This window comes from Equus quagga, chromosome 2 (assembly GCF_021613505.1).
Source record: "Equus quagga isolate Etosha38 chromosome 2, UCLA_HA_Equagga_1.0, whole genome shotgun sequence".
Classification (NCBI taxonomy): Eukaryota; Metazoa; Chordata; class Mammalia; order Perissodactyla; family Equidae; genus Equus; species Equus quagga.
The window spans coordinates 994524-1019243 of NC_060268.1; the positions used below are offsets into that span (position 1 = coordinate 994524).

Sequence of the window (24720 nt, forward strand, 5' to 3'; positions counted from 1 at the left end):
TAGAGGAGCTTCCTGTCCCCCACAGAGCTCGCGTGGAGAAGTTAAAGTGCGCGACAGCTACTTCTGTGTCTCTAGGCAATTGGAAGGTGAGGCGCACGGGCTGTCGCCCACACGTCCTGATATGCTTCCCTCCACGTTGCCTTGGGCATCGGCTCTCGGCACACCTGCCCAAAGTGACAAACTTCAAGAGCATGTCAAGATCAGTCCTCTGCGTTTCAAAGCCTCTGGGAACCAGCCAGCCAGCCGTCTTCTCGTAATATGCGGCTCAGTGACTGGGGTGGCCCTGAACTCGTGCTGCTCAGATACGCGGCTGAGACGAGCGTGACTCTGGCCCTAGGAGCTGCCTCTGAACGCACCGTCGCATCTGTGCCAAGGTCACGGTTCCCACAGCTGCTCCCATCAGTGACTGAGCAACTGTGGTCCGGTGCAACGTGAGCCTCCTTCAGTGGGCGAGGCGGCTCGGGGCCTGCCCACGGGCCTGGCTGAAGCTCCACCGGAGCTGCCCTGCTGTGTTGCTACCCACCTTCCTTCCCTCTCTCCATCCACAGGGGTCAGAACTTCTTTCCATCTGAAGGCGCTTTCTGCCTCCTCCTGCTCTCACTCCTTTATTCTTCACACCCGTCACCCTCTCTTACACATCTAACTCCATCTTGGCATCTGCTTCTCAGAGGACCCAAACTCACAATGATCACAGTTTTCTCTTTTTTTGCTGGGAAAAATTTGCCCTGAGCTAACATCTGTTGCCAATCTTCCTCTTTTTTTTTTTTTCCTCCCGAAAGCCCCAGTACATAGTTGTATATTCTAGTTGTAGGTCCTTCTAGTTCTTCTGTGTGAGCCACTGCCACAGCATGGCTACTGACAGACAAGTGGTGTGGTTCCACTCCCGGGAACCGAACCCTGGCTGCCAAAGCGGAGCACACTGAACTTTAAATGCTAGGCCATCAGCGCTGGCTCAACTATGATTTTTAGACCATCACACAAAACAAAATCAAAGTAATCTGTAGTTTATGAATGAATTTTAAATAATGGAAAAAACAGTTCTGGGCCTGGAGTAAAACAAAAAATTTGAAAGTTTAGTAGTTCTCTTGTCAGGGTCCCAGTTGATATTTTCTATGATGTTACATCCTTTGTAGTTTGCATGTAGAAACATCCCCAGCAGCACATTGCTGTGAGAAAAAGTCTGGCTTCTGGGCCAGCCCTGGTGGCCTCGTGGTTAAGTTCTGTGGTCTCCACTTTGGGAGAACCCACACTGCTGGTCGGCGGCTGTGCTGTGGTGCTGTCCCACATGCAAAATAGAGGAAGATCCGCCACAGGTGTTAGCTCAGGGCAAATCTTCCTCAGCAAAAAAAACTCTGGCTTCTCTTGATATGCACCCTTTCCTATTCAGAGATGATGCAGTCGTTGAAAATTATCTTTCATATAAAAATGTGTAGCCTTTCTTTAACACATTTTAGATCATCTTACTTGTTTCTGCTTACAAGCTTTTCCTGTTAGAAAATCATTATGAAAGTACAGGACACTTTATTTTTAAATAAAAATCACCACCTAGTTCCAGCACCTAAAGGTACTTGATAACGTAGTTACCATTTGAGTGTGCGTTTGTCTGTATTTTTTCCACACATCCATGTATATCTACACAGTCGAGATAAAACAATATTACAAATTTAGGATCCTGCTTTTCCCCATGGTATTAGATTTCTTTATAGAATACTTTAATGGCTACACAATATTCTGTTCTATGATTATCTGGTTATTTACTTATCTATTCCCTTATTGTGGAAATTCAGGTAATTTCTAATTTTCTTGCTATTGTAAATAGCCTATAATGAGCGTCTTTGTTCATAAAAGTTTAGTCTGCATTTTGAGATTCCTTCCTTTACATGGACCCCTAGGAGTCCTTCCTGACTTCCTGGTGAGCCCACAGCATGGGAAGAACCCCACATCCACATGGCACACTGGAAGCACGTGGCCCAGCAGTCAGAAGATTCACTGCTCCGCCAACTCGCTGGGTGTCCTCCGCAGGTCTCTGCCTCAGAGTCCACACATGTAAAATCCCGGAGCGGAATTAGGTAATCCCTATCACTCCATCCGTGTTCAATATTCCTTAAACATTCACTTAATGGGCCTATCTCCTGCCCAGGGCCATAACTTTTGTTGTACACTTCAGTGCTGTGTAGACACAAAGAAATACCACTAGTAACGGTCTAGGATATTGCTGCCTTTATACCATAGAGAACACTCAATATTATGTAGGAATGTGGTTGGTTCTGTGACTCTCCACTCTCCAGTCACTGCTGTCTGTGTGTTTGTCAATTACTTTGACTTCTGAGTATTAAGAAGTATCTTATAGCCGTGTGAACCTGCTCACGGAGCTTCTAATATGAACCCAAGGCGAAGTGCCGTTCACTTGTTGGGTGTTAAGGTCTTACATTTAAATTTTCCTTCTGTGTTCGCTGCGTTTCCATCTGGCTCAATCTTCATTACAAAGGCTGTATTGTTTCTCTGCACCTGGCCCTGTGCTAGGAGCTGAATTACAAGGACGTGGTTTTTGATGTCGAGGAACGTCTGACGGAAGCATCACAGTGCCGAGGACAAAGGAGCGGTGTACAGCCATCTGAATCTCGGTGCTGCCTGGCTGAGGCCTCTCAGGAGGTCTGGAAAGGAGGACCCTGAGGGATTCTGAGTCTGGGGGGCTGGGGCCCTGCAGTACTGTGCTCCTCAGAGAGAAGATGTGTGGAGGAAATGGGATCCCAGGAGCTGTTCAAATGAAGTGGCAAACCTTGGGGTTCTCCAGAGGGAGAACGTTTCAAGATCTGGGATCCAAATCAGGAAGGATTTTTTTCCTGATAAAGGTGGAAACAGAGCCAGATTGAACATAAGTCAACTACGGAATAAACAGGGATGATAAGAACGTAGGGAAGGCAGTTCTCAGCGGACGGCGTGCAGACAGGTAAGGGAGTCAGCGCGGAGGACTGGGGCTAAGTACACTGATGCACTGAAATACTTCCGTGAGAAAAGGAATTACTTCCAGCTGCCCTGGACCTCACTGGGGCCGCTTCTCTTGACAACTTCTCTTTATGAAATACGGAGGTCTGGCCCTTTGTTCACACGTGTTGTGGGCTTTACCTGGCTTTGCCATCAAGGACTCCCCTGAGGGGTTTGGGGAAATACTTTGTAGGAAAGATACTGCCAGGGCCGGCCCAGTGGCATGGTGGTTAAGTTCATGCTCTCTGCTTCAGAGGCCCGGGGTTCGTGGGATCGGGTCCCAGGCATGGACATATACAACACTCATCAAGCCATTCTGAGGAAGATTGGCTACAGATGTTAGCTCAGGGCCAGTCTTCCTCACACACACAAAAAAAGAGAGATACTGCCTCTCCCCACATGCGTGTGGGGTAGAGAGAGTGACAGTTACAGTTTTGAGAATGCTAATATCACCAAGAATCAGTGCTCAACTAGCTTGTGTTTTCAGAACAAGGATATTTTATAGGCTAACTGATGCCCAGCGCCCCATGCTATGCAGATGTGTATTCAGGAACTTGAAGCTCTGACACAAAGCGTGAGATGAAGACTGGGGTGTGCTGGTTGAATCGCAGGGGTCCCAGGGAGCAGGAGTGAGGCGTCCGAGGGAGGGAGACAGAACAGGAGAAAGAAAGGCGATTTGGGCTTTCTGAGCACCCTGCACCTGTGGCTAATATGAGGGTGACATTGTACTGCTGTGGACATCAGGGACTCGTGCCAGCACAGACCCTCAGAGGAGCAGTGGAGAGTGTGGCTCACGATGGTCTCACTGATGGACGGGGAGGCTGGGGTTCGTTCGCCACCTTCCATTCCTCATTCACTGAAGCTCGTCCCCTAAGGCATCAACCTCCCTCACTTTCAGATCACATCCATGCAGGCCGAGCAGACTTCGTAAAAAGTCCTGAGGCAAAAAGCAGAGAGATGTCCTGGCACATGCTGGAGGTGAGACATTGGCCATTTCCAGGGACCGCCTGCTGAACAGCCCCAGGGTCCCCTCCCCAGGGCTGGGGGAGCTGAGGGCTGTGGTTCTAGGCCCATGGAGGACACCACCACTGACTTCTCAGTTCTGCCCATGCCCTCACTAGTGTGTGCCTTCTTGTTTCAGTGAAGGAACTGTCTCTGGCCCTTCCTGGGGAACCACCGTCATTGGTTAGGCTCTCTGGTGTCTCATAACAAGCCAGTTCTCGTACATCCTTCAGACTCTTCTCTCCGTCCTTCGCCCAGGCAGTTGTGGCATTTCTGCCTCATTTATTGTAAGTTATTGTCACGTGCAAACATCAAAGAATGCAGCGAGCGACTTGTTAATGTCCTGGTCAGGAAGTTAAGTCCTGCACCATGGGAGGGTGCTCCCAGGTCAATAAATGCTTCCCTGTACCACTGTACACTCCACGCCCCGCTCTCCAACGCCCTCAAGATCCACTCCCACGCACGCGTATTAGTAAGATCCTGCAGTTCTTCCGGTAAGAAGCTGCCTGCTCTGCAGCAGGGACTGCTCAGGCTGTGCCGAGAGCTGACCCTAATTATTAGTCTGATGCAATGATGGGACGTGGGGGTAGATCTTTAAAGGATGAGCTTCATCTTACCTCTGCCTCAGGTGAAGTCTTTGTGCCATCCGTCAGCAAACGGGGGCTGTTCTTCTCCAGCAAGATGGAAGGGAATGTTTCTTCCCACCCAGAAGAATCTAGGGCTTCAAAAGTCTCAGGTACAGCCACAAAATATGCCATCCCATGTCTCCGCACCCCACCGCTTCCCTGTAACGGTGCTGAGCTTACCAAAGGACGACCAGCATTCAGTCTCCCTAATAGCGCGTCTCTGCTCGTCAGTCGAAGATAAGCATCTCTTTAATGCTGCCACACACACTTTCTGGGTTTCGCAGCATGCCCTGCATTGATGGTTAGAGCATCTATGGTTCTTTCTTCAAGGTTTCTAGAGCTGATGATAAATGTCGGCCTTGTAAGTACTAAGCTACCGTGGAAGTCAGTGCTTCCCCCTTGCACCTAAGCCCTGCCAGTCGTCCAATAGTGCGATGCTTAGCAGTTGACATACAGCTTACAGAGGTTCTTTCCCACACAGACACCGCTGGCAGCAGGGTCTTCCTCAGCATCTCACTAGTTTCAGAGCCTGTCCTCAGGGTCTGCTCTTTCTGGGGTCACTTCTGTTTCCAACTGTCTTAGCTTGGGTTTCCCTAAACCCACGTGCTGATTGAGCATCCTTCCACAGCTTCTGTGAAAGCACAAAGATGAAGAAGCAGGAACTCCACGTGTACACTCAAGGTAGGATGCCGCCCAGATGTGTGGAGTCGTTCACAGGGCTGTACTGAAATCAGCTGGGCCAGGAGCATGGCCAGGCTCTCCATCTCTCTGCCACAGAGGTGAGGAGTGAGAGGAAAGCAGCAAGACTGACAGGTATCTCAGAGCCTTGGATGGTCACTCACATGCCCAAACCATCAACTCAAGAAGAAAAGTGAAATTCATTAAAATTATTTCTCTAGGCAAAACTGAGGAATGCCAGTGACTTAAAGCTGAGACCCCTGGAGAACAGTGCTCTGTTCTCCCAGATGCCAAGAAAATTGATGGCCAGCTCAGACACTGTAGAGTGAAGTAGGAATAAAGGCCATTAGCCGTTCCACCGCATGGGATGTGGATGGAGTGGCTGGAAGAGACCAGGCAACTCTTTAATTCTGAGGTACTAATGGAGTCGGGAAGCTGTAAGTACCTGTATTTGACATTATTTGGGGATAGTTAATACCCAGAAGGCCCTGCCATTGTGGCAGGTGCGCCTTTTGTGGTACCGTGCATGGGAAGTCCTGTGCTGAGGGGTAGGGTGCTCATAGGATCCACAGCCCAGGAATCCAGACTCATTCACTGGAGAGAAGGCCCCCAGCAAACTCACGGGGAGCAGAAGAAAGTTGTGCAAGAGAAGCAGAAATGACACCTGTGCAGGGAGCTGTACCCCCAGGGCTCCGTGTGGGGATGTTGCTTTACACGTAACTTGGAAGGAAATAGCATCCAGCTGGCTTCACCTGTGTGTTATGATAGGCTAATTGCTGTAACAGATAACCCAGGTCTCAATGGCTTACACCCACACAAAAGGCCTAATTCTTGCTCACATGATAATCCCAGCAAGTCAGCAGAAACTCGGAGGCCCAGGCTTCTTCCATCTTGTGGCTCCTCTGGCCCCTGAGCCTTGAGTCCTCCGCTGGATCCCGTGCCTCCCCCCAGCCAAAGCGCAGAGACACAGAGAGAGAGGGAGGGAGTGTGGAGGACCACCCGGGGTTTGGAGACTGGGTGCCCTAAGTGACCTCTATCTGCATTGTTTTCCCCAGAACTAGTCACACGGTCCCACCGAGACATGGGGGGCTGGGAAAAGCAGGCCTCCTGGGAGCCAGGAGGAAGATGAGAGTCGGTGAACACAGAGCAATGCCTCTGCCTGAGCTGCGTCCTCTGTACAGTGGCACTAACTGATGTCCACCAGTGAGAAAATCATCACTAACGTAAGCCAAAAAGCTCAATTCTTTACACATTTCATATTTTGGTTAAGAAATTACTCACACTGATGCTCTTATTTGCTATTTCTCCCCGATGGCTGAATACGACTCACTTTCTGGGCTTTCCTCCCTGAGCTCTGCTGAGTTTCTGCTCAGTGTTGCTCTCAGCGAGGCCTGCCTGAGCATCCCTTTAAAATTGCAACCCCTCCTGTCACTCTTAACTCAGCCTTGATTTCCTCCCAACACCTATCATAATCTCACATAATGCACAGTTCGTTTATTGTATATTGTTTATGGAATGTCCTCCCTCATGGACATTTAAGCTGAGGACAGGGGCTTTGTCTGATCTGTTCACTGAGGTATCGCAGTGCCTAGAACCGTGCCTGCATGTAGTGGGCATGGAATACGTATGTGATGAATGAAGGAACGAATGAACGAACAGGAGCCACAGTTAATCAAGAAAGAACCCAGAAACAGGTATTTGTACACTCAAGTTCATAGCCACTTTATTCACAGTAGCCAAAAGGTGGAAACAACCCAAATGTCTACCAAATACCAAGGAAGTTATCAAAGATTACTAGGGTCACCTCAAAAAAGTTCAGGAGCCAACTGAAAGAAGCGTTCACCGGCCAAAGATGGAGCAGGTGCAGCTTTAATCACCATAATAGTGGTTTTGATGGATTGAAACAAATCAAGTACTATGTTTAAATCTATGAGTTCATAATGATATATATGTATAAATAATTGATCACCTTCAGAATGTGATAGGGAATCAATTCATTATCTTGAAAACATGGTTTAAATAAAAACAAAGAATCAAGGATCTATCCTGCCTTCCTATATGAACTATTACCACTGTGTAACCAAATAATAGATAATGGGGAGTAACCTCTGTAACAGTATTTAAACTAACAAATGAAATAGAAATTATTAAAATTAGAACATCTCCGTTTTGTGAAGCACTAGATAAAGGCAGTAATCAGCCATGGCCGCTAACGTCACCCCAAAGGAGACAACCGATGTGCCTCTGGGAGCCTTGCCCAGGGATCGAAAAGGAGACTGATCCAGTCCTGGATCCAGCGGCCAGTTTGCAGGAAACACAAGGGACAGAGGAACATGCTGGATTACAGACACCGTGAGTGTGCCGTCAGCAAAATCCGGACTGTGGGAGACTGCCAGTCAGAGGAGCCAGATGAAAGAAAGGAGAAAGGGATGATTAGGTTAGCACTTAACAACATCTGTTTTTCCTTTTTTTTAAATGGTCAAGACTAAATTATAATGTCCAGGGACATTTTATCACAATTGGGTGATGAAACTGTTTGCAAAGCAGCAAGTACTGTAAAAACAACAGGGACGAGCCCCACGGAACAGGCTTCTGAAGTGGAGGCAGCGTTTCAGTTTTTGACCTGTGTTGTGATTACAAAGGTGTTCGCTTTTATAAAAATTCATCGTCATACATTTGTTTTGTGTCGTTTTCTATATCTTTATTTTAATTCCAATAAAAAATGTTTTAAAAGAGAGAAAGATACTTCGGAGACACAACAACCAGATACAATATGTAGATCTTGTTTGGATCCTGACTTGAACAAACCAATTATGAGATATTTATGAGATAATCAGGAAAATTAGAACATTGACTAGATCTTTGATGATATTTAGGAATTATTGTTTAATTTTAGATGGGATCATGCTACTGTGTGTTTTAGAAAGACACACAGGGGTATAAATGAAACAAATTGGCCAATGTTGATAATTGGTGAGACTGTTGCAGGGTACATGGGGGTTCGTTATATTATTCCCTCTACTTTTGTGCATATTTGAAAATTTCCATAATAAAAAATTTCTTTTATTGACCTTGTTTGGATGAGTAGGTCATAAGCAAAAGAAAGATGGCCCCGTAAATTCTGTGTATAGTTTGCACAAGCAGCTTCCACCCTGTTCAGTTAACTGCTCTGAAAATTCTCCCTCAATGGGACAAGTGTTTGAGCACATAAAAACTTTAGGGCCAGGTGTCATTTGTCAGATAAAATGTCCCTGAACACCCACTATCCCAATGCTTTTTTCAGGTCAGACAGGGAAAATAAAACACGTTTGACCTTCTTGCTGAAGGGCTGGAGACCGTGGAGCACAGGCTAAATTGCAGTGAGTGTCCAGTCCAGGGGGCGACACCCAGATCGGTGCACCCTATAGGACAGAGCCTTCCATTCCACACTCTGCAGAGCTTCAGGTCCAGACCCAGAATCTGTCTCCGAAATGCCTCCCACACTTGTAAAGCAGCTGCTCGAGCTCCAGCCAGCACCCAGAGAACAGAATCACACGGTGGTTTTCTAAGGCTTCGCTGCCTCCGTTTGTCATGCTGGCATCGGCACCACATGCCAACGGGTGCAGCGAAATGAGAAGAAAATGTTTCTATGACTTTGCTGCTGATTTTAAAAATAACGTATCTAATGAGCCAGCTGTGATTACATAAAAAATTCAAATAATCATTTCCGCAGTTTATTTCATCCTAAACAGTTCTCAAATATGACTTTTCAAAACCGTAATACAGTATCAGACAGATGGCCCGTTTGATGGGTTCTATTTTAAACAAGCCCCCTGGGAGATTATTGTTTTTATGAAAAGGTAGGAAAAATAATTTATCCCAGGTCAAGTGGACAGAACTAAAAATAATGATTTTGATGATAGGAAGTACGTTTTATAAGAAAGTGTTGTCAGTTCATGGAGATGCAGTGGTTTGTCCCCCCTGGAACTTGAAAATAAGGGAAATAAAGATTGACTTGAGTGTTAAACCATGCAATCAGTATATGGTGATCAGAGCTGGGAACGCACATCTGCTTAGAGAGCGAGAAGCTGTCAGGGCAGCAGACGGGGGTCTGGAAGAAGGAATCTACGACTGCGCCTGAAGAACGCGTTCATCCAAAGTGGGTCACAGAAGTACGGGAAAACGGGCGTCACTAGGATAGGTGTTGGCTGTGCATGCCTAGCACGGCTCAGGGGACAGGGAGCCTTACCCAATGCTCTGAGTTACCTGAGTCTCATAGCAAGACCGCCCCTCCTTAGCCAGATGGGAACTCAAGGCAGAGGTCGCAAACTGGAGTGCTGCACACCTGACCTAGCTCACAGGTGGATCTGTCTGCCTGCTGCAGGCTTTCTTTTTAATATTCAAGCTAAATGGAAAAGTTTTTTTAAATGAAAATATTTTGCATAAGATTCTCCATTTATACTTTTCTTGAAAAAGCTCACATTCCCACGTGACAACAATCAGCTGGTACTAAGAGCTGTCCACAGCCCCCAGCAGGCACCGTCACTCAGCTCTCTCTCCTGTCTGGCCCCTGAGTCGTCTCCGCTGGCCACCCCCAGGGAGTACCATCCACTAACCGGCCAGTCTCACTACCTGTGTTCTGGGTCCGTGCTCCTGACAGATCTTCTGGTTCCAGCCTGACTTTCCTTGTAGGTTCTACAGGGAGGAACTGGGCTGGGCGTGTGATGTGAGGACTCCTGCCTATGTGACAGTTTTGTTTCATGGTACAGGAAGTATGGCATTTTGATTCTGCGTATCAGGCTCTGGTAAACCAGCCATGAAGAGGTGTATCCACATCTCTCTGGTGTCCCAACAAAACCAAGTGTCAGTCTTCAAGCCTGAGAATCAAGACCCAGTTTCTGCCGAACTCACAGTGGCGAGCTCCCTGGTATGTGACGTGGGACTGAGCTCCCCAATGTCACCATATGGAATCTCCACAAAGAGGACATTTTCCCATTTTCATTTTATATTTATAAGGTACTCCGTGCTCTAATTTTGTTTTATGAATCACATTTTCTTATGTTATACTTTTGCTTGTGGTCATGTGTGTGTGAAATAAAATCCGAAAATGGGAGATAAGGTGAGTAGAAGAGCATACGAAATGAAAGTTTTGGTTCGGAAATAAAATGAGCTTTGCCTTTCTGGCACTTCTTTGCAGAGGGCTGGGTGTATGTTTTTGGTTGCTTTATCCTTTGTTAGTATCACAGTTCACGGCTCTTTCCTAATCGCAGAAGAATTATTGTCTTGTCTAACTCTCAGATCTCATCTTGTCCACTTTGTGTCTTGGCCTCCGCAGTCATCCACAAGCTCCCTTTATCTTATAATTTAGAAAATGCCCATCTACGCATTAGACCTCAGTTGTGTCATCTTCCAAAAAGCAAGATGACTGGGAAAGAAAATCCTACAAGCTCTTCTTGCACGCTCACACATCGCAGAGGCTTTGCATCCTAGGCATTTGGGAACCACAGGGAGAACTTTAGAATGACTCACACAGGGCACAACTTGAGGGAACATAAGCTCTGAGAAATTCTCTCTAGCACGAGTGTTGAATCAGCATTCGTGGGACAACTCTCCACATTTCAGCCATGAACACAGACACCTCATCCACTCCCTCAAGAGGCAGTTATCTGGCATCTTCCATCATGGGCGACCACAGATACACGCAAAGCCAGTCGAATGCAGTGCTAAACTTGGTACCGGAGATCGTAATGATGATGACGACGACGATGAAACAGACAAGGACGTTCTCGCCTTTGCAAGCCCAGAGGTGATTTTGGTGGTTCTGTTTTTTGCTCTACAGGATGGAACTGTCTGGCAGCTTACAAGAATTCCCAGAAGGGGTCACACACATCTATACTTAGTGTCTTCCTCCTGGAAAGCGATGTCTTTGGACATCAAATTGGAGTTTAATGCAGACTAAAAGCTGGCAACCGCATAGGGAATATATCTCAATAATGCTTCCAAATAATTTTAAAAACACACCAGAATGTCAGAAACTCATTTTCTATCTCTGCCCCGCCCCCCATATCATTCCTATATCAACATCATTTGTGGTTGAAGTATCTTAAAATAAAAAGTGAGTATGTGGCATATTGAGAAATAATAAATAAATAGATCTCTTAAAGTTATGCTTTTGGAATCACATATGCATTTGATGACTAATCAGCCATACATAATAGGATCGTAACTGGCAGCTTCTCAGACCTTCCACTTCTACAGAATAGAATACTTCCAAGGTTGACATTTCAGTAAGTAAAATACATCTTCAATGACAGAAAGAAGTTTTGGGGTCAATTTTTAACTAGGGTTACAAACTTTAAGTTTATTTTAGATCTTGCTTTGTAAGAAAGAGAAAGAACAGAAAAATGACCACATTTTTGAAGGACTAAATATTGATGCTTTAATTATCGAATTTACAGTCCAGCTCCAGCACCTCAAATAAGGCACCCGCCATTGGCCTGGGAAGGGTTTTATCCCATAAAGATGTTGTGTTTCTTGCCTTTAATGTGTATTTCGAATTTAGAAAGAGATCGGAACCTCAAAGGTATGATTTTAATGGAAACATTATTGTAAGCAGGACCTATTTTTTTCCTAAAATAGATCTGCTTGACCAGACCCTTGTTCCTCCTCCTGTGAACTCCGTGAGCAACAAGCCAAGGAATTTAATAACATGACAAATAGTGTTCTGGAAGCTATGTGGAGTATGTGTTGTTAAAACTGTTAACTTTTAAATGGCAACTGTCCTTTTTTATCATAGTGACAAAGCAATGACTCTGCAAGTTCCATGTGGGAACCCTGTAATTAATTTTGAAACCGCCCTAGCAATCTACGGGTAGGCGTAGAGATCTGACAGCCGGGAGGACATTTGATGGCCTCACAGAGGAGGGTTTGATACCGTGTTTCATAATAGAAGCTGGACGCCAAGCTTCAGGCATTCCGTCAGTAACCACGGAACCGCCTGCCGGGGGAGAGCACCCACTTTCACCTGTCCCACTCGAAGCCGCTACCACGCTGCTCTGCTCTCAAAGAATGTGACACCCTTGCCTCGTATTTGCCTTGCAAAGCAGGGACCACAGCAAGTCTATTCCACCGCAGAACCTCGGGCTTTGGGATTAGGCCCTTAGGTCTGTGGGACCTTGGCCAGTTTCCACGACCTGAGTCTAAAATTTTTATCTATAAAATTTGATAAATGTAATCTATAAAAAATACCCATCCCATAACAACATAAGGCGCCATAAGGGTCACTGAGATGGCAGCGTGCCTGGTGGACAGTAAGTGCTCAATAATAGGAGGACTTGTGTTACCTACACACACACACACACACACACACACAAACACACACACGGAGTTTGCACTCCCTGAAGCGAAGGAACAGAGCTGCTCCTGCTTCTTGCCTCACTCGGCTCACGGACATGGTCACCGCAGCTGAGATACACAGCTGCTTCTGGTTTCTTCTCAGAGGAAGAAGTTAGATGTTAGCACCACAAAGCGTGCGAGTCCCTCACTGACGTTGGTGAGACCCAGGAGGAGAGCCAGCTTCCCTGAGCGGGCCGGCCGGGGCTGTGTGTACCCACGTGTGTGCGGCAGTGTGTCCCAGCCCCCGTGTAACCAAGAACACCGCTGTGCACGGTGAGACACAGGCGAAGACCACTTTTCTCCTTACAAATGGGACTGGACTTTCCCCCCACGGTAGTTTCCAACCCGGGTCATTGCTTAAATACCACCTCTCGATGGGGCCTCCTCGGACCACCACGGCGAGGACAGAGCCACCTCCCCAGGCTGATGCTCCTTCCTCAGCCTTTCCTTCTTCCCTGGCCCCAGGCACCTAAAGGAAAAGATTGTTTCCACGTTTGTTATGTCTATTGCTTATTGTCCATCTCTATCAGCGAGAATGAAATCTTTTGGGGACAGGAATTTTCATCTGCTTTTTGCCTGGAACACTTGATAATTTGCTGAATGAACAAATAAATAAATAGATTTATTCATATTTGCTTGTGTATGCACAGAGAAACCCTGGAAAGCCTCTTGAGAAAATAATACCTTGTTTCCAGGGCAGAGACAGTGGGAGAGGTGGTCTGGATGAACTGGGGGCAGGTGGGAGGGAGGTTTCAATTTTTTATTTTTGAACCACATGAATTTTGAAATAAATAATTTTTTTATTTATAATATCACATATAATTTCCTGCACCCTCTTTTCTGTCAAGCCTCAAAATAGCAAATTTTCTTCCTGCTACATATACATATGCATCTGTACGTTTCCTTTCTGTGTAAATGAATGTCGTAAGAAAAGTGTGGAATCGAACTGCAATTTCAAAGCAGAGATATTCTGCTCAAACACCGAACGTGGCCACATCTTTAGTAAGGGCTTTCTGAACAAAAGCAACAACAGAAAGTTGAATCCAAGGAGGAAAACCAACGAGCAAGAGCGAGGCTGACCTCAGAGGGCTTGATAAACTGGCCACACGTGATGGCAACTGCTTTGCCTGGCGTTGGTCCTCGCTACCGGGGTCGCGTGGTGGACGGCCCATTGTGTGGCAGATGGAGTGAGCTCTGGGCTGGAATTCTTCCTGTGGAGCATGTCCCTGAGGCCGAGTGTGTGCCTCTGGGCTGTACCTTGCACCATTCCCACCCAAGGGCTCCTTGGTGCTGGGGCATCTGAGGCGAATGCCTGCGAGAGACTGAGAGACCACAAACATCGGATCGTCGATGTGGTGAGAAGAAAACAGAAGGCCCGTGAGCTGGGAGGTGTTAACTGTTGTGAATTCATTTACATCCTCACCAGCGGAAGCAACAGGATCCAACGTCGACACAAAGCCAGGAGCCTCGCCTTCACATCTCCAGTGTGCTGGAACATAAGTAAAATTTTAAATAGAGATGCTTTAATCTTCCCTTCCAGCCTCTTTTTCACCTCCCCGCCATGTTCTCCAGCCAGTTTTAGGTAAGTGAATTATTATTCTAGCCACATTCCTCTAGGGAGGAAAGAATAACCTCAATCCGTCTTCATTTGTCTCCTCTGACCAAGGAGGGAAGGCAGAGATGGTATCAGTCTCCTGACCCATGGAGTTTGCTTGTGGGGATTTATTGACTGTGCGTTAATACATCGTGATAAGCAAGGCAAACAAATGAAGCTCAGCGAAGTCAGAAAGGCCGTGAATTACACATTCCTAAACCCTTATTATGCAGAAAACCAATTTCCTCTTCCTACATTAAGATCTGACCATCCCTAGACCCAGTACCTTCTGTGTACTTCTGCGGATTTTAATTTTGTAAATGATTAAAACCTGAAGAACGAGGTCATTTTAAATGTAAGGGTGTATTCCTCATTTCTCACAAGATCATTTCTCTTTATAAAAAAAGCTGGTGAATAGCAGGCCTCCAACGTCAGAAACTGCCGAGTCACATACCACAATGACCTGTTAATGTCTTGCGTCAAAACAAAGTCTAAAGAGACTTTTAAATCGACTTGTTAGCTTATGTATTGTGTTTAATCCACTAACCTAGAAACTCATGTTAATGTAACTGGAAATTGAAATCAACGTTTTCTAAACTGCTCTCGATATTGCTCAGTGCTGGCCGTTGCTTCTATCCTGGGCCCTGTCATGACACCTCCCCTGAGAACGTCCCCCAGACCAAGACTGTCCGTCACGATGCCAGAGCAGTCCCACACATCATTCAGCTCTCTGCTTTTCCCCCAACTTACTCACCCTCCATGCCTATAGTTAATTTTTCCACCGTAGGAGTCACACAATGACAGAGGAACAGGAAACATCACACCCTAGGATACATGAGCACCCAGCCCAAGGAAGCAACCGGAATCCTCTGAGCAGCACCTACGCAGAGCAATGGCTTCAGACCCCAAATAGCTGCAGAAGACACGGCTCCCCTTAGGATGTCCAGAGACTGCAACACAGTGTGAAACTGGGCTTCCCAGAGCCGTGGTGAGAGTCACGCTCCAGCGGTCACCGGCTGGAGGGAGGGCCAGGCAGAGCCACAAGCCCTGCAGTTGCCATGGCAGCAGCGACAGGGCTGCACCAGCTTCCAGGACAGGGCTGTCTCGAACGTTTATAAGGCAATCACTAGTCTGTGTTTAACACTTGCCGAGTGAAGATGGACGCCATCTGTTTTCCGACTCCCTCCCTCAGTTTGCATTAAGATTATCTGGTGGAATTCTGGAGAGGTCAGTGTGATGCATTCTCTGACTCGGTCCTCCAGCCAGGCTGGGGCCTTTCCTCCCAGCTTGTGCAGGAAATGCGGCCTGGGCCAGTTTGCCGAGGGGGTGAGCCAGGCCAGCTGTAACAGGTGCCCGTCTCCAACTGCAGAGCGGTCGATCGGATTCAAGCGCTGTGGTGTCACTGGGAAATATGAAGAGCTAATTCAGGTGGTGTGGGAACGTTCTTCAAATCTGAAGTCATTTCAGAAACAGCAGCCACGGGATATTTCTTTTTCTCTTTATTCTTCTCTAAGTAATTTGCAGCGGAAAATTAGGCTCTGATTGCAGGTGTCCATTCTTCCCTAGGACAAGAGGCCAGACCCTCAGGTGTGGGTCCATTCTCTAGATAAGTTTACCCCCCACCCCAGGGGAGGTGAGCTTACTTGTTTATTGTGTTAAAATATACATAACTTAAAATTTACCATTTTAACTTTTTTTTAAAAGATTTTATTTTTTCCTTTTTCTCCCCAAAGCTCCCCAGTACATAGTTGTATATTTCTCGTTGTGGGTTCTTCTAGTTGTGGTATGTGGGACGCTGCCTCAGCGTGGTTTGATGAGCAGTGCCATGTCCGCACCCAGGATTCGAACCAACGAAACACTGGGCCGCCTGCAGCGGAGCGCGCGAACTTAACCACTCGGCCACGGGGCCAGCCCCCCCATTTTAACTATTTTTAAGTGTACAATTAAGTGCATTACATACTCTCACCACCACCACCATTTCCAACACCACCATCCAACACCACCATCCATTTCCAGAAGCTTTTCATCTTCCCAAACAGAAACTCCCTTATAACCAAAAAAAAATTAATAAAAATCGCAAGATACTATTTCTCATGTATTAAACCAGCAAAGATTTAGAAGTTTTATAACATCCAGTAGAAAAATGAGGAAAACAGTCAGTCTCATACACTGTTGGTAGAAATATAAAGGTCTATGGCCTGTTTAGATAGCAATTTGACAATACCCATAAAAATTTATAAAGCTATTTGAATTAGGAATTTTATTTCTAAGAAGGTATCTTATATTTGCGTAGTGTATGTGTGTGTAAATACGCCATTTATCTTTATACACCAGATAAGTAGGTAGATAAATAGATCCAGAGATAGGTCATCATTTATTGAAACAGAGACATGGTAGAAAAACCTACTTGTCTGTCAATTGGGAATTAGTATCATAAATGATTATATCTCCAATAAATGTGGTTTATTCCCCTGACATAGCTTTCTCCCACCTGAAATGGGTTTCCCTTCATTTTTCTCCTTCAGGAAGCCTTCTTGTGTTATTCTGTATCTCAATGATGATTTCTTTAGGGAATGGTAGGGTGTTACCCACCATATCAACTTTCCCTCACTTTTACCACCCTGAAGTGGTAGACTGAATGCATAAATGGTCCGATCGATGGCCTCTCCATAGCATGCCCTCTGCCTTGTACCCATGGAGTTCTGGCCCAGATTGAATCCGGGCTTGGCCATTGGCCTGTTTAGGTTAAAAGGAAAACAGCAAACTTGACACACAGACATACACAGAGGCTTGAAAAGAGTTTGCCCATTTCTGCTGGACTGCTACGATTGCCAAAAATGCATGCCCAGGCTCTCCTGCTCAGGATGAGGTGGTGAAGTGGGGTCCAGCCGTCCCCCTGAAGCCACCACAGATCATCAAACTGCTAGCTAATTGTCAAGCCAGTGACGAAGCCCCAGCTACCATCAGAGCACCGCCAGACGCAGTGGCGATCGGCAGAACCACCCAATCGACGCGTAGATTCATGAGAAATAAGAAGTCGTGGTTCTTTTAAACAGCTGTAATTCAGAGTTGTTTGTTATACAGCAATGGCTAACTGATATATCTGCCAATTTACCTCTTCCAAAAACATGTATATATTCCCAAACTACTTGTGCTTACTAATTGCCATTCACTATCTATCTCAAAAAATATTTTAAAAATATAACCTATCATTAAGTTCAGGCTACTCTATTATCCTCATGGTTATTTAATTATGACATCTTCTACAAACCTAGTTTGTTTGGGTTTTTTTAGAATTTGGTTGTTTCTTTCAGTCTTCTTAAATCAACCTCCATTAGTCTTTTGGAAACCGAGCTTCCCCTTATTATCTTCAGTGGGTGGCAATCAAGATAGTGATTAGGAGCAAAGTAAAGAGAAAAACTTTGGAGAAGATTTCCTAAAGTCACCAGTTCGGGGTTTCTTTTTTCTCCCATCCTATCCCAGTTTCATCCGTGGCTCGGGACCTGGGCTGACACAGAACTGCTTTCAAATACAGGAGAAAGAGGTGCCCCCACAATCTATTACCCATGGTAAGAGAAGTTAAAAAAGTAAACCAGACGCCTTTCAGATCGAGATGAATGCACCTTTATTTTGATCTCAAAAAAATGTCAAGCTGTGTTTACATGCTGTGTAATACAAATGGATTTAAACTGCTGTCTTCACTTTAGCACTTTCAAAAGTCTATAGAAAATAGACACTACAAAAGGAGGAGGTGCAAATATTAACATGAAAACTCCTAACTTTCAAATGCACCAGCTTCTCTTTCTGCCCAGCACCTTTTCTAGAATCTCTGTCTTTTCCTTGCATTTGGTTTTCCTTTTCTTTAACAGTCTTCAATTTCTTGAAACAAAGGAGGATTGATGAGGACCTTCCTTCAGGCTTCAGGTGCCCCATTCTCAGAAGATGAAATGCTTCTTCAAACATCCTTTGCAAACAAGCTCTCAAGTCAATTATTCTCCTTTTTTGGTAATTTAAAACAAATTGTACCATTAGTCATTTAACACCAGCAAAACGCCTCCCTTTGTGAAAACCACCAAGCCATTTGGTTTAAAAAACTAAAGGATAAATCACATTTACCTAATGGGGGAAGTTGATCATTTCTCCGTATGTTATTCCTGAAACTGACATGGCAGAAGGTGCCAAGAGGAAGAGAGAAACGGTAACTCTGAGAAAGAAAAATTGTTCTTGAATCCTCATTAAACAGATCTTTGTTTGAAAGTTTGATTCTGTTTCCACCAGGAAATTGACGTTTTCACTTATACTTTTGCTTACAATTAAACAGCTTTAAGAGAGCTGTTTTCAAAACAACTATTCCCAAACCAGTCTAGAAAGCAGCATTCTCAAGTGACATTTTATGATGCTGAGGTCACCGATGAATGGCTGCATGCCCTTTTTACATCTAGCAAAGCAACAAAAAGATGCCCACGTCTGCACCACGTTTTCTAAGAATCGACCTTGACCCTGAGCATCAGCGATTAGATAGGAAACCGGAACCTTCCAGAGCGAATGACCCGAGTTCAAACGTTTTCCAACCTGGATCTCCTGAGGTCATTGCCCACATCCAGAATGTACCCTCTCTTCTCCTGGCAATCGTGCTGTATACCAAAGGCGCTTCCTCTAAGAAGCTGAAAATTCTAGTTATTTCATTCAATCTCTTTTTTGCTATTTGGCAACGGTTTCCCAAAAAAATCAATTGAAACGGCTGTAATGGCTGCCGCAAATCACTCTTACTCAATGGCAGGATGGCACTATTCACAATATTTACTTTGCCTCACTAGGCTCCTTTGTTTTAATTTTTTAAGTAGATTTTTCTTACCCTTCTGGGCAGGTCATGGCAAAGACTGTTGTTTCTGTTGTAATAAAATCACATTTTATCTGAGTTGTTAGAGAATGTCCCCCTACGTCCACTGAAGAGAGATTTGAAGAGGGGCTGTGAACTGACTTAGTGGTGACAGGAGCCGGGTCCTTTACGCACGTCAGCTCGGTTAGCCCTTGCGACCACCCTGTAGTTTGGGTATCATCTCTCTGTCCTGTAGTTGAGGAAATTAAGGCCTTTAGTAGATGTGACAAACTGGCCCAGGGCCACATGTGGAGTCAGAATCTGATGCCACACGGGTGCGACTCCAAGGCCAGCGCTCTACCTGTTTCTTCTTATTACCCAGTGAGATTTTAATAGGTCCTATCTGAATGACATTTATAAGAAGACACCAAGATTCATTAATTTAATTTCTGGATCTAGGATTATTTCCTCTTCTTTTTTGGTCTACAACTTGCTCATCTTTGACCCTTTTTAGTTGTTCAAAACGTAAGGAATACAATTAAGCTACCATCTGCTATGGCAAAACCAAAACTCCCGTGACCTGCAGGCAAGACAGGCAAGTTCTCTGCAAGCATTGTCGTTTAAATTCCGGGCTCTGTCACCACGCAGGCCCGTGGTCACATCCTCAGGGGGTGGTTTGAGGACAAGGTCATGGACGTCGCACCTGGTAGACGGACAGTAAACAGTCACTTAGTCTGACAAATACTTAGAGAGTGGCAGACAAAGCTGACCTGACCCCAGCTCTGCTGACAGGGAAGGGGAGAGTGGGATGAAAAGCGAGGAGGGGATGAGAGAAACAGGCGGGGACCTCACCTTCCACCTACCAAGTCAAGGGCGGGTTACCTGGGGCTTTCTTCTCCCGCCAGAGAACTTTCCAGTTACCACCTGAGAGGCACACAGCCACACCCGGCAGATGAAAACCAGCAGCTCTGTGACGACCACGACGCTCAGACATCAAGCCTGCTGATGGGACAAGTTGACGAGGTTGTGCCCTCCCTGCGGGATGGCCAACTCTTGAATGTGTTTTGCCACCGTCGAGTGTGAACAGCTGACTGTGGGAAGAAATGCTTTATTGCAGACTGGATCTTCCTGTGTGGCTCGGCAGCCCCTGCAGCTTGGGCAGGAGGAAGAAAGGTGGCGGAGGTGGGTGTGCAGAGGCAGCCCGAGGCCTCCCCACCGACTGCCTCGGCTCCTGCTGGCGGTTGCTTCACCAGGACGTCAGGGATGCGTGGGCTCTGAGGAAGGCTCCCAGGGAGACCCGCCCACCTCCAGCTCTCATCCTTCATGGCGAGTCCCCTGGGGAGCCTGTGTGTGCCACGCACTGTTCAAGTGCCGTGTGTCTCATACATCGCCTCACCTTCACGCCAGCCTGTGACGAAGCCAGTAGATGACTCCCATTTTACAAATGAGGGAACAGACCCAGCACAGTCAGGGGACTGGCCCAGGGTCACTCTTGTAAGTAAGTGGCTGGGTCATGTTCTGATCCTAAGCAGAGAGTTGCTGGGGTCCACACTCCATGCAGGGCCTTGTATGAGAGGCCGGAGACGCTGGGGTTCAAGCGTGACTGGCCGCTTCCTCAGAGTGAAGGCTACATCCATGGGGTGCATGCTGAGGTCCCAGCCTGTGCTTAGCATCTTCAATACATTTCTCACTTGTTGCAACACCTGTGGGACGTGAATACTATTGTTATCCTTACAAGAGGGGAAACTAAGTCTCGGGGGTAAGAAACTTGCCCGAGTTTACAAACTAATAAGAGCTGGAGCTGAAATTAAAACTCAATCTATGTGACTCCAGGGCCCAGGGTCTCAACTGCGACAGTGTCCTGCCTCTGCCCTTTACCAACTACCTTGAGTATTTGGCCTCAGTTTGCCCATCTGTGAAATGGGCATAATATCAATAACTATCTCAAAAGACTGACACGAGGGTGAAACAGAGAAAGGGCTGTGAAGATGACCGACAAACTACGCACTAGGCATCTCAGCACGGTCAGTTCTTCAGACTTTCTCCAGGTTTGCTCCGGAGCTCTTTCAAATACTTATCTAACCACCCCCCCAACTAAATGCTGGTTTCTCCAGGGTAGGAACAATGACTTCTCCGCTTGTAATTTCTCTCCTGCAGAATCTGGGTCCAGAGCTGGGGCCTGACAAATGCTCCTTTTGTGAGAAAGGCAGGTGGACAGTAAGGCCCGAGGCCCCGACTCAGGAGGAAGCTTGGTTGAGCCGTTTTTCTCAACATTTGCTCAAAGGTCAATTCAGGCTTTTAGCCAACAGTTGTCCTATTTATAATGCTCAGGAAATACGTGTTCATTCCTTTACTTAAAATGATACATACACTCATGCAAGTCAACCTCAAAGCAACGTCAGAAGAGACTCAAAGTAGAAGAAGCCCTGTCATTTCACATGCCCCTTAAGCTTCAGGGTCCGTCCCTCTGGCTGCTCCGGAGATCCTGGGTCAGAAGAAGGAGAGTCCACTGTGTGGAGATATGTGATCAGAAGCAGGACTAGTGGAAATAATGCCCTCTCTTCTTGAATTTTCCAGCCTAGTCCCTACTTTACAAAGATAAACTCTCTAAATTGTGTTAACAAAGGTATTCTCTCCACTGCTAGTTTGATCGATGTGCAACCATTATATTATCAATACATGCTTTCTACAAGACATGTAATTCATATTCCTTTCCAGGCAAATTAATCCAGTCACCCCAAAGCTGAAGGTTTTGGCAAGTGCGAGCTGTCACCGATTCTTGGACATCACACATTGAGGGGGAGGGGAGAGCTCCACAACATTCATCTGGTCCTGAAGTTATCAAATTTGCTTATGTGTTTATGGCCCATGTGTCTCCCTCCACTTGGGCACACCTTCCTCCACGTCCCCAGATGCCAGGCACGGAGCAGGTGCTCATTATATGTGTATGGACTTAACTGTGGGAGGACAAGGCCTCCTCCCCCAGAACCCCACCCCACCCCATCTCCAAGCCAGAAAGGCTGCATTGAGGGCACGTCCAAGGACGTGGCACTCCTGGGTCCTCAGTGGTACCTGCAGTGTCGTGGTGATGGGAGCCCACAGCTCTGTCTGCAGCAGCCTCGGCTTGGATCCTGACGCTCACACTTGGGTGCAGTTTCAAGGAGTCTGACAATCGCCAGGTTCAAATTCCCGCTCTGGCTCTTACTAGCTGGGTGATCCCGGCTAGTTATTTAATTCCTCCACGTCAGTTTCCTTTTCCTCACAAAGGGGCACACAGCGCCCATCCCGCAGACTTGTGAAGGTTCACTGAGTTAGTGAGCGTGCCCGGCTGAGCCTGCACGAGGTGGGCTCCCAGCGCGGCGAAGCTCTGATGTCATCACTGATGGAGGATGACTTATGCTTGTGCCACTAGTCCCTCTCCGTGGGATCCCCACTAATCGATTATGCCATTCTTTCTTTAAAAAAAAAGGTGGCCTCTCACCCTTCAAACAAGCGCCCTCACCTAGATAGTCACTACCAGTCAGTCCTTCGGACGCAGCCCTCCGTGCTTGGGAAGATCCTCACACATGGTCAAGCAGGATTATTAACACCGAGCTTGATGTGCAAAGTAAATTGGCAGTCAATTTTTGCCTCTGGACAAGCGGCAAGTTCAGCAGGGTGTGTCCAGGGACGAACCCACAGCCTGGAAAAGAGGAAGCGGGGAGAGAACCTGCCCTCGGGAGATGAGGGCACAGGCGACGGTCCCGCCTCGCCCCGTAGTGTTGGCTCCTGAGACGTCACCGTGTCAGGACTACTGGGAGGTGTGGTGAGCAGTGCTCCCATGTGCTCTCTGATACATTCCTGAGATGAAAGAGCTCTTATGGAAATCAGGAGCTCACCAGGAAGACCTGCCCTCGTGACTGCCCCCTTTGAACTCATTAAACATTCTGAGGGCCTCCTAACAATTTCCGGATCCCGATCAACATCAACAGAGGACTATAATCTTTAGCAACTTGTTTTGGAATGATGGAGAATGTAGCAGTGACAGTGAGATTGTTAAGGAGATTTTCCAAGAGCTGAAGAGCTTGCGGGCTTGGATGGATAGAATCAAAACATGAAGACGCTAGAAAGATGAAATAACGGAAATAAAAATAGAGGGGCCTGCCCTGTGACGTAGTGCTTAAGTCCAGCACACTCCACTCCAGCGGCCCAGGTTCACAGGTTTGGATCCCGGGTGTGGACCTACACCACTCATCAGCAGCCATGCTGTGGCGGGTGTCCCACATACAAAATACAGGAAGACTGGCACAGATCTTAGCTCAGGGCTAATCTTCCTCAAGCAAAAAAAGAGGAAGATTGGCAACAGATGTTAGCTCAGAGCAAATCTTCCTCACCAAAGAAAAAGAAAAAGAAAGTGACACTGTGTTTACTTTACTTCCCTAAGTCAGGCCCCACCCAAAACAGCAGACTACAAGATGCCAGCTTTCCAACATCTCAAGGCTCCCTTTCCTGTTCCCGCTTTTGGTAGTTTTTCTTCGTTGTCTAAAGGACCCAGTGCCCCAACTTTCTCCTTCAGTTTCATCATCAAAATCTTCCTGCAGGAAATTAGTTGGAGAAAAACTAGTTCATGCCAGAGTGGAAATGACTAGTGGCTTAATGTTTCCTCTTAGAGGCAATGCAGAGGCTCCATGGCTAAAAGTCTTATGGGCTGAATTGTGTCCCCCCAGATTCATATGTTGCAGTCCTAACCCCAGTAACTCAGAACGTGGCTGCATGTGGAGGTGGGATCCCTGAAGAAGTGACTGAAGTCAGGTGAAGTCATTGGGGCTTTAGCAATACAGCTGATGTAAGAAGAGGAGACGGGACACAGACGGGCACAGAGGGAAGACGACGTGACGACACAGGGAGAAGGTGGCCGTGTACAAGCCAAGGAGAGAGGCCTTGATTGAAACCAACCCTGTGACGATTTGATCTTGGACTTCTGGCTTCCAGAACTGTGGGGAAATTAATTTCTGTGGTTTAAGCCCCCGGTCTGCAGTGTGTTGTTTCGGCAGACTGGGCTTTGGAGCAAACTGTGTCAGAATCTCAGCTCTTCCATCGGGTGACTCAGCCCTCAGGCAGTTAACTCCTTGAGCTTCTATTCTCGACCACAGATGGAGATGACAGTGCCTTCCTTGTGGGTGGCTGTGAGGACTAAATGCGACAATGTGCATTTCGGTGAGCACAGGGCCTGTGGGCACCTGGCACCTGGCACTCCGTAAAGTACTATTATTACTATCTCACTAAGATTTTAACTGGAGGCGGAGGGCTGAGGTCAGCAGCCCGTACCAGCACTTGCCTTCACACAGTGGGTCCTCAATATAATGTCTATGACCGGATCACATGGCATTGGTGGCTTCTCACTCCCGGGGGCCCTTAATTCCCACACAGGTGGCATCAGAAGCTGCAGGTGTTGCCTCGGTCCCCAAAATATAGACCAGAATTGTGGGAAAGCAGAAGCAGAAGCCATCCTGCAATAAAGGAGGCAGAGAAGAATCCGCACCAACAGATGAAATAAATTCTAAACTTATAGAACTGTGAGTGACTGTGATTCAGCAAATAGTTTATTAAACCTCTGATACTAACGCGGAAGCAACCTGTGTCTAGTTAACGTTCTGGGACAG

The 24720-nt window shown here is 46.6% G+C and overlaps 1 protein-coding gene across 1 annotated transcript in view; it reads left to right on the forward strand.

The window, feature by feature from the left end:
• Positions 1-258: 258 nt before the first annotated feature.
• The window catches only part of TRIM9 (tripartite motif containing 9), a 150129-nt gene continuing 125667 nt past the window's right edge, over positions 259-24720 (forward strand). Inside the window, exons 1-2 of the mRNA XM_046655063.1 lie at positions 259-431; positions 10893-11076. Coding sequence (XP_046511019.1) covers positions 259-431; positions 10893-11076 — 357 coding nt within the window. The remainder of the gene's footprint in view (positions 432-10892; positions 11077-24720) is intronic.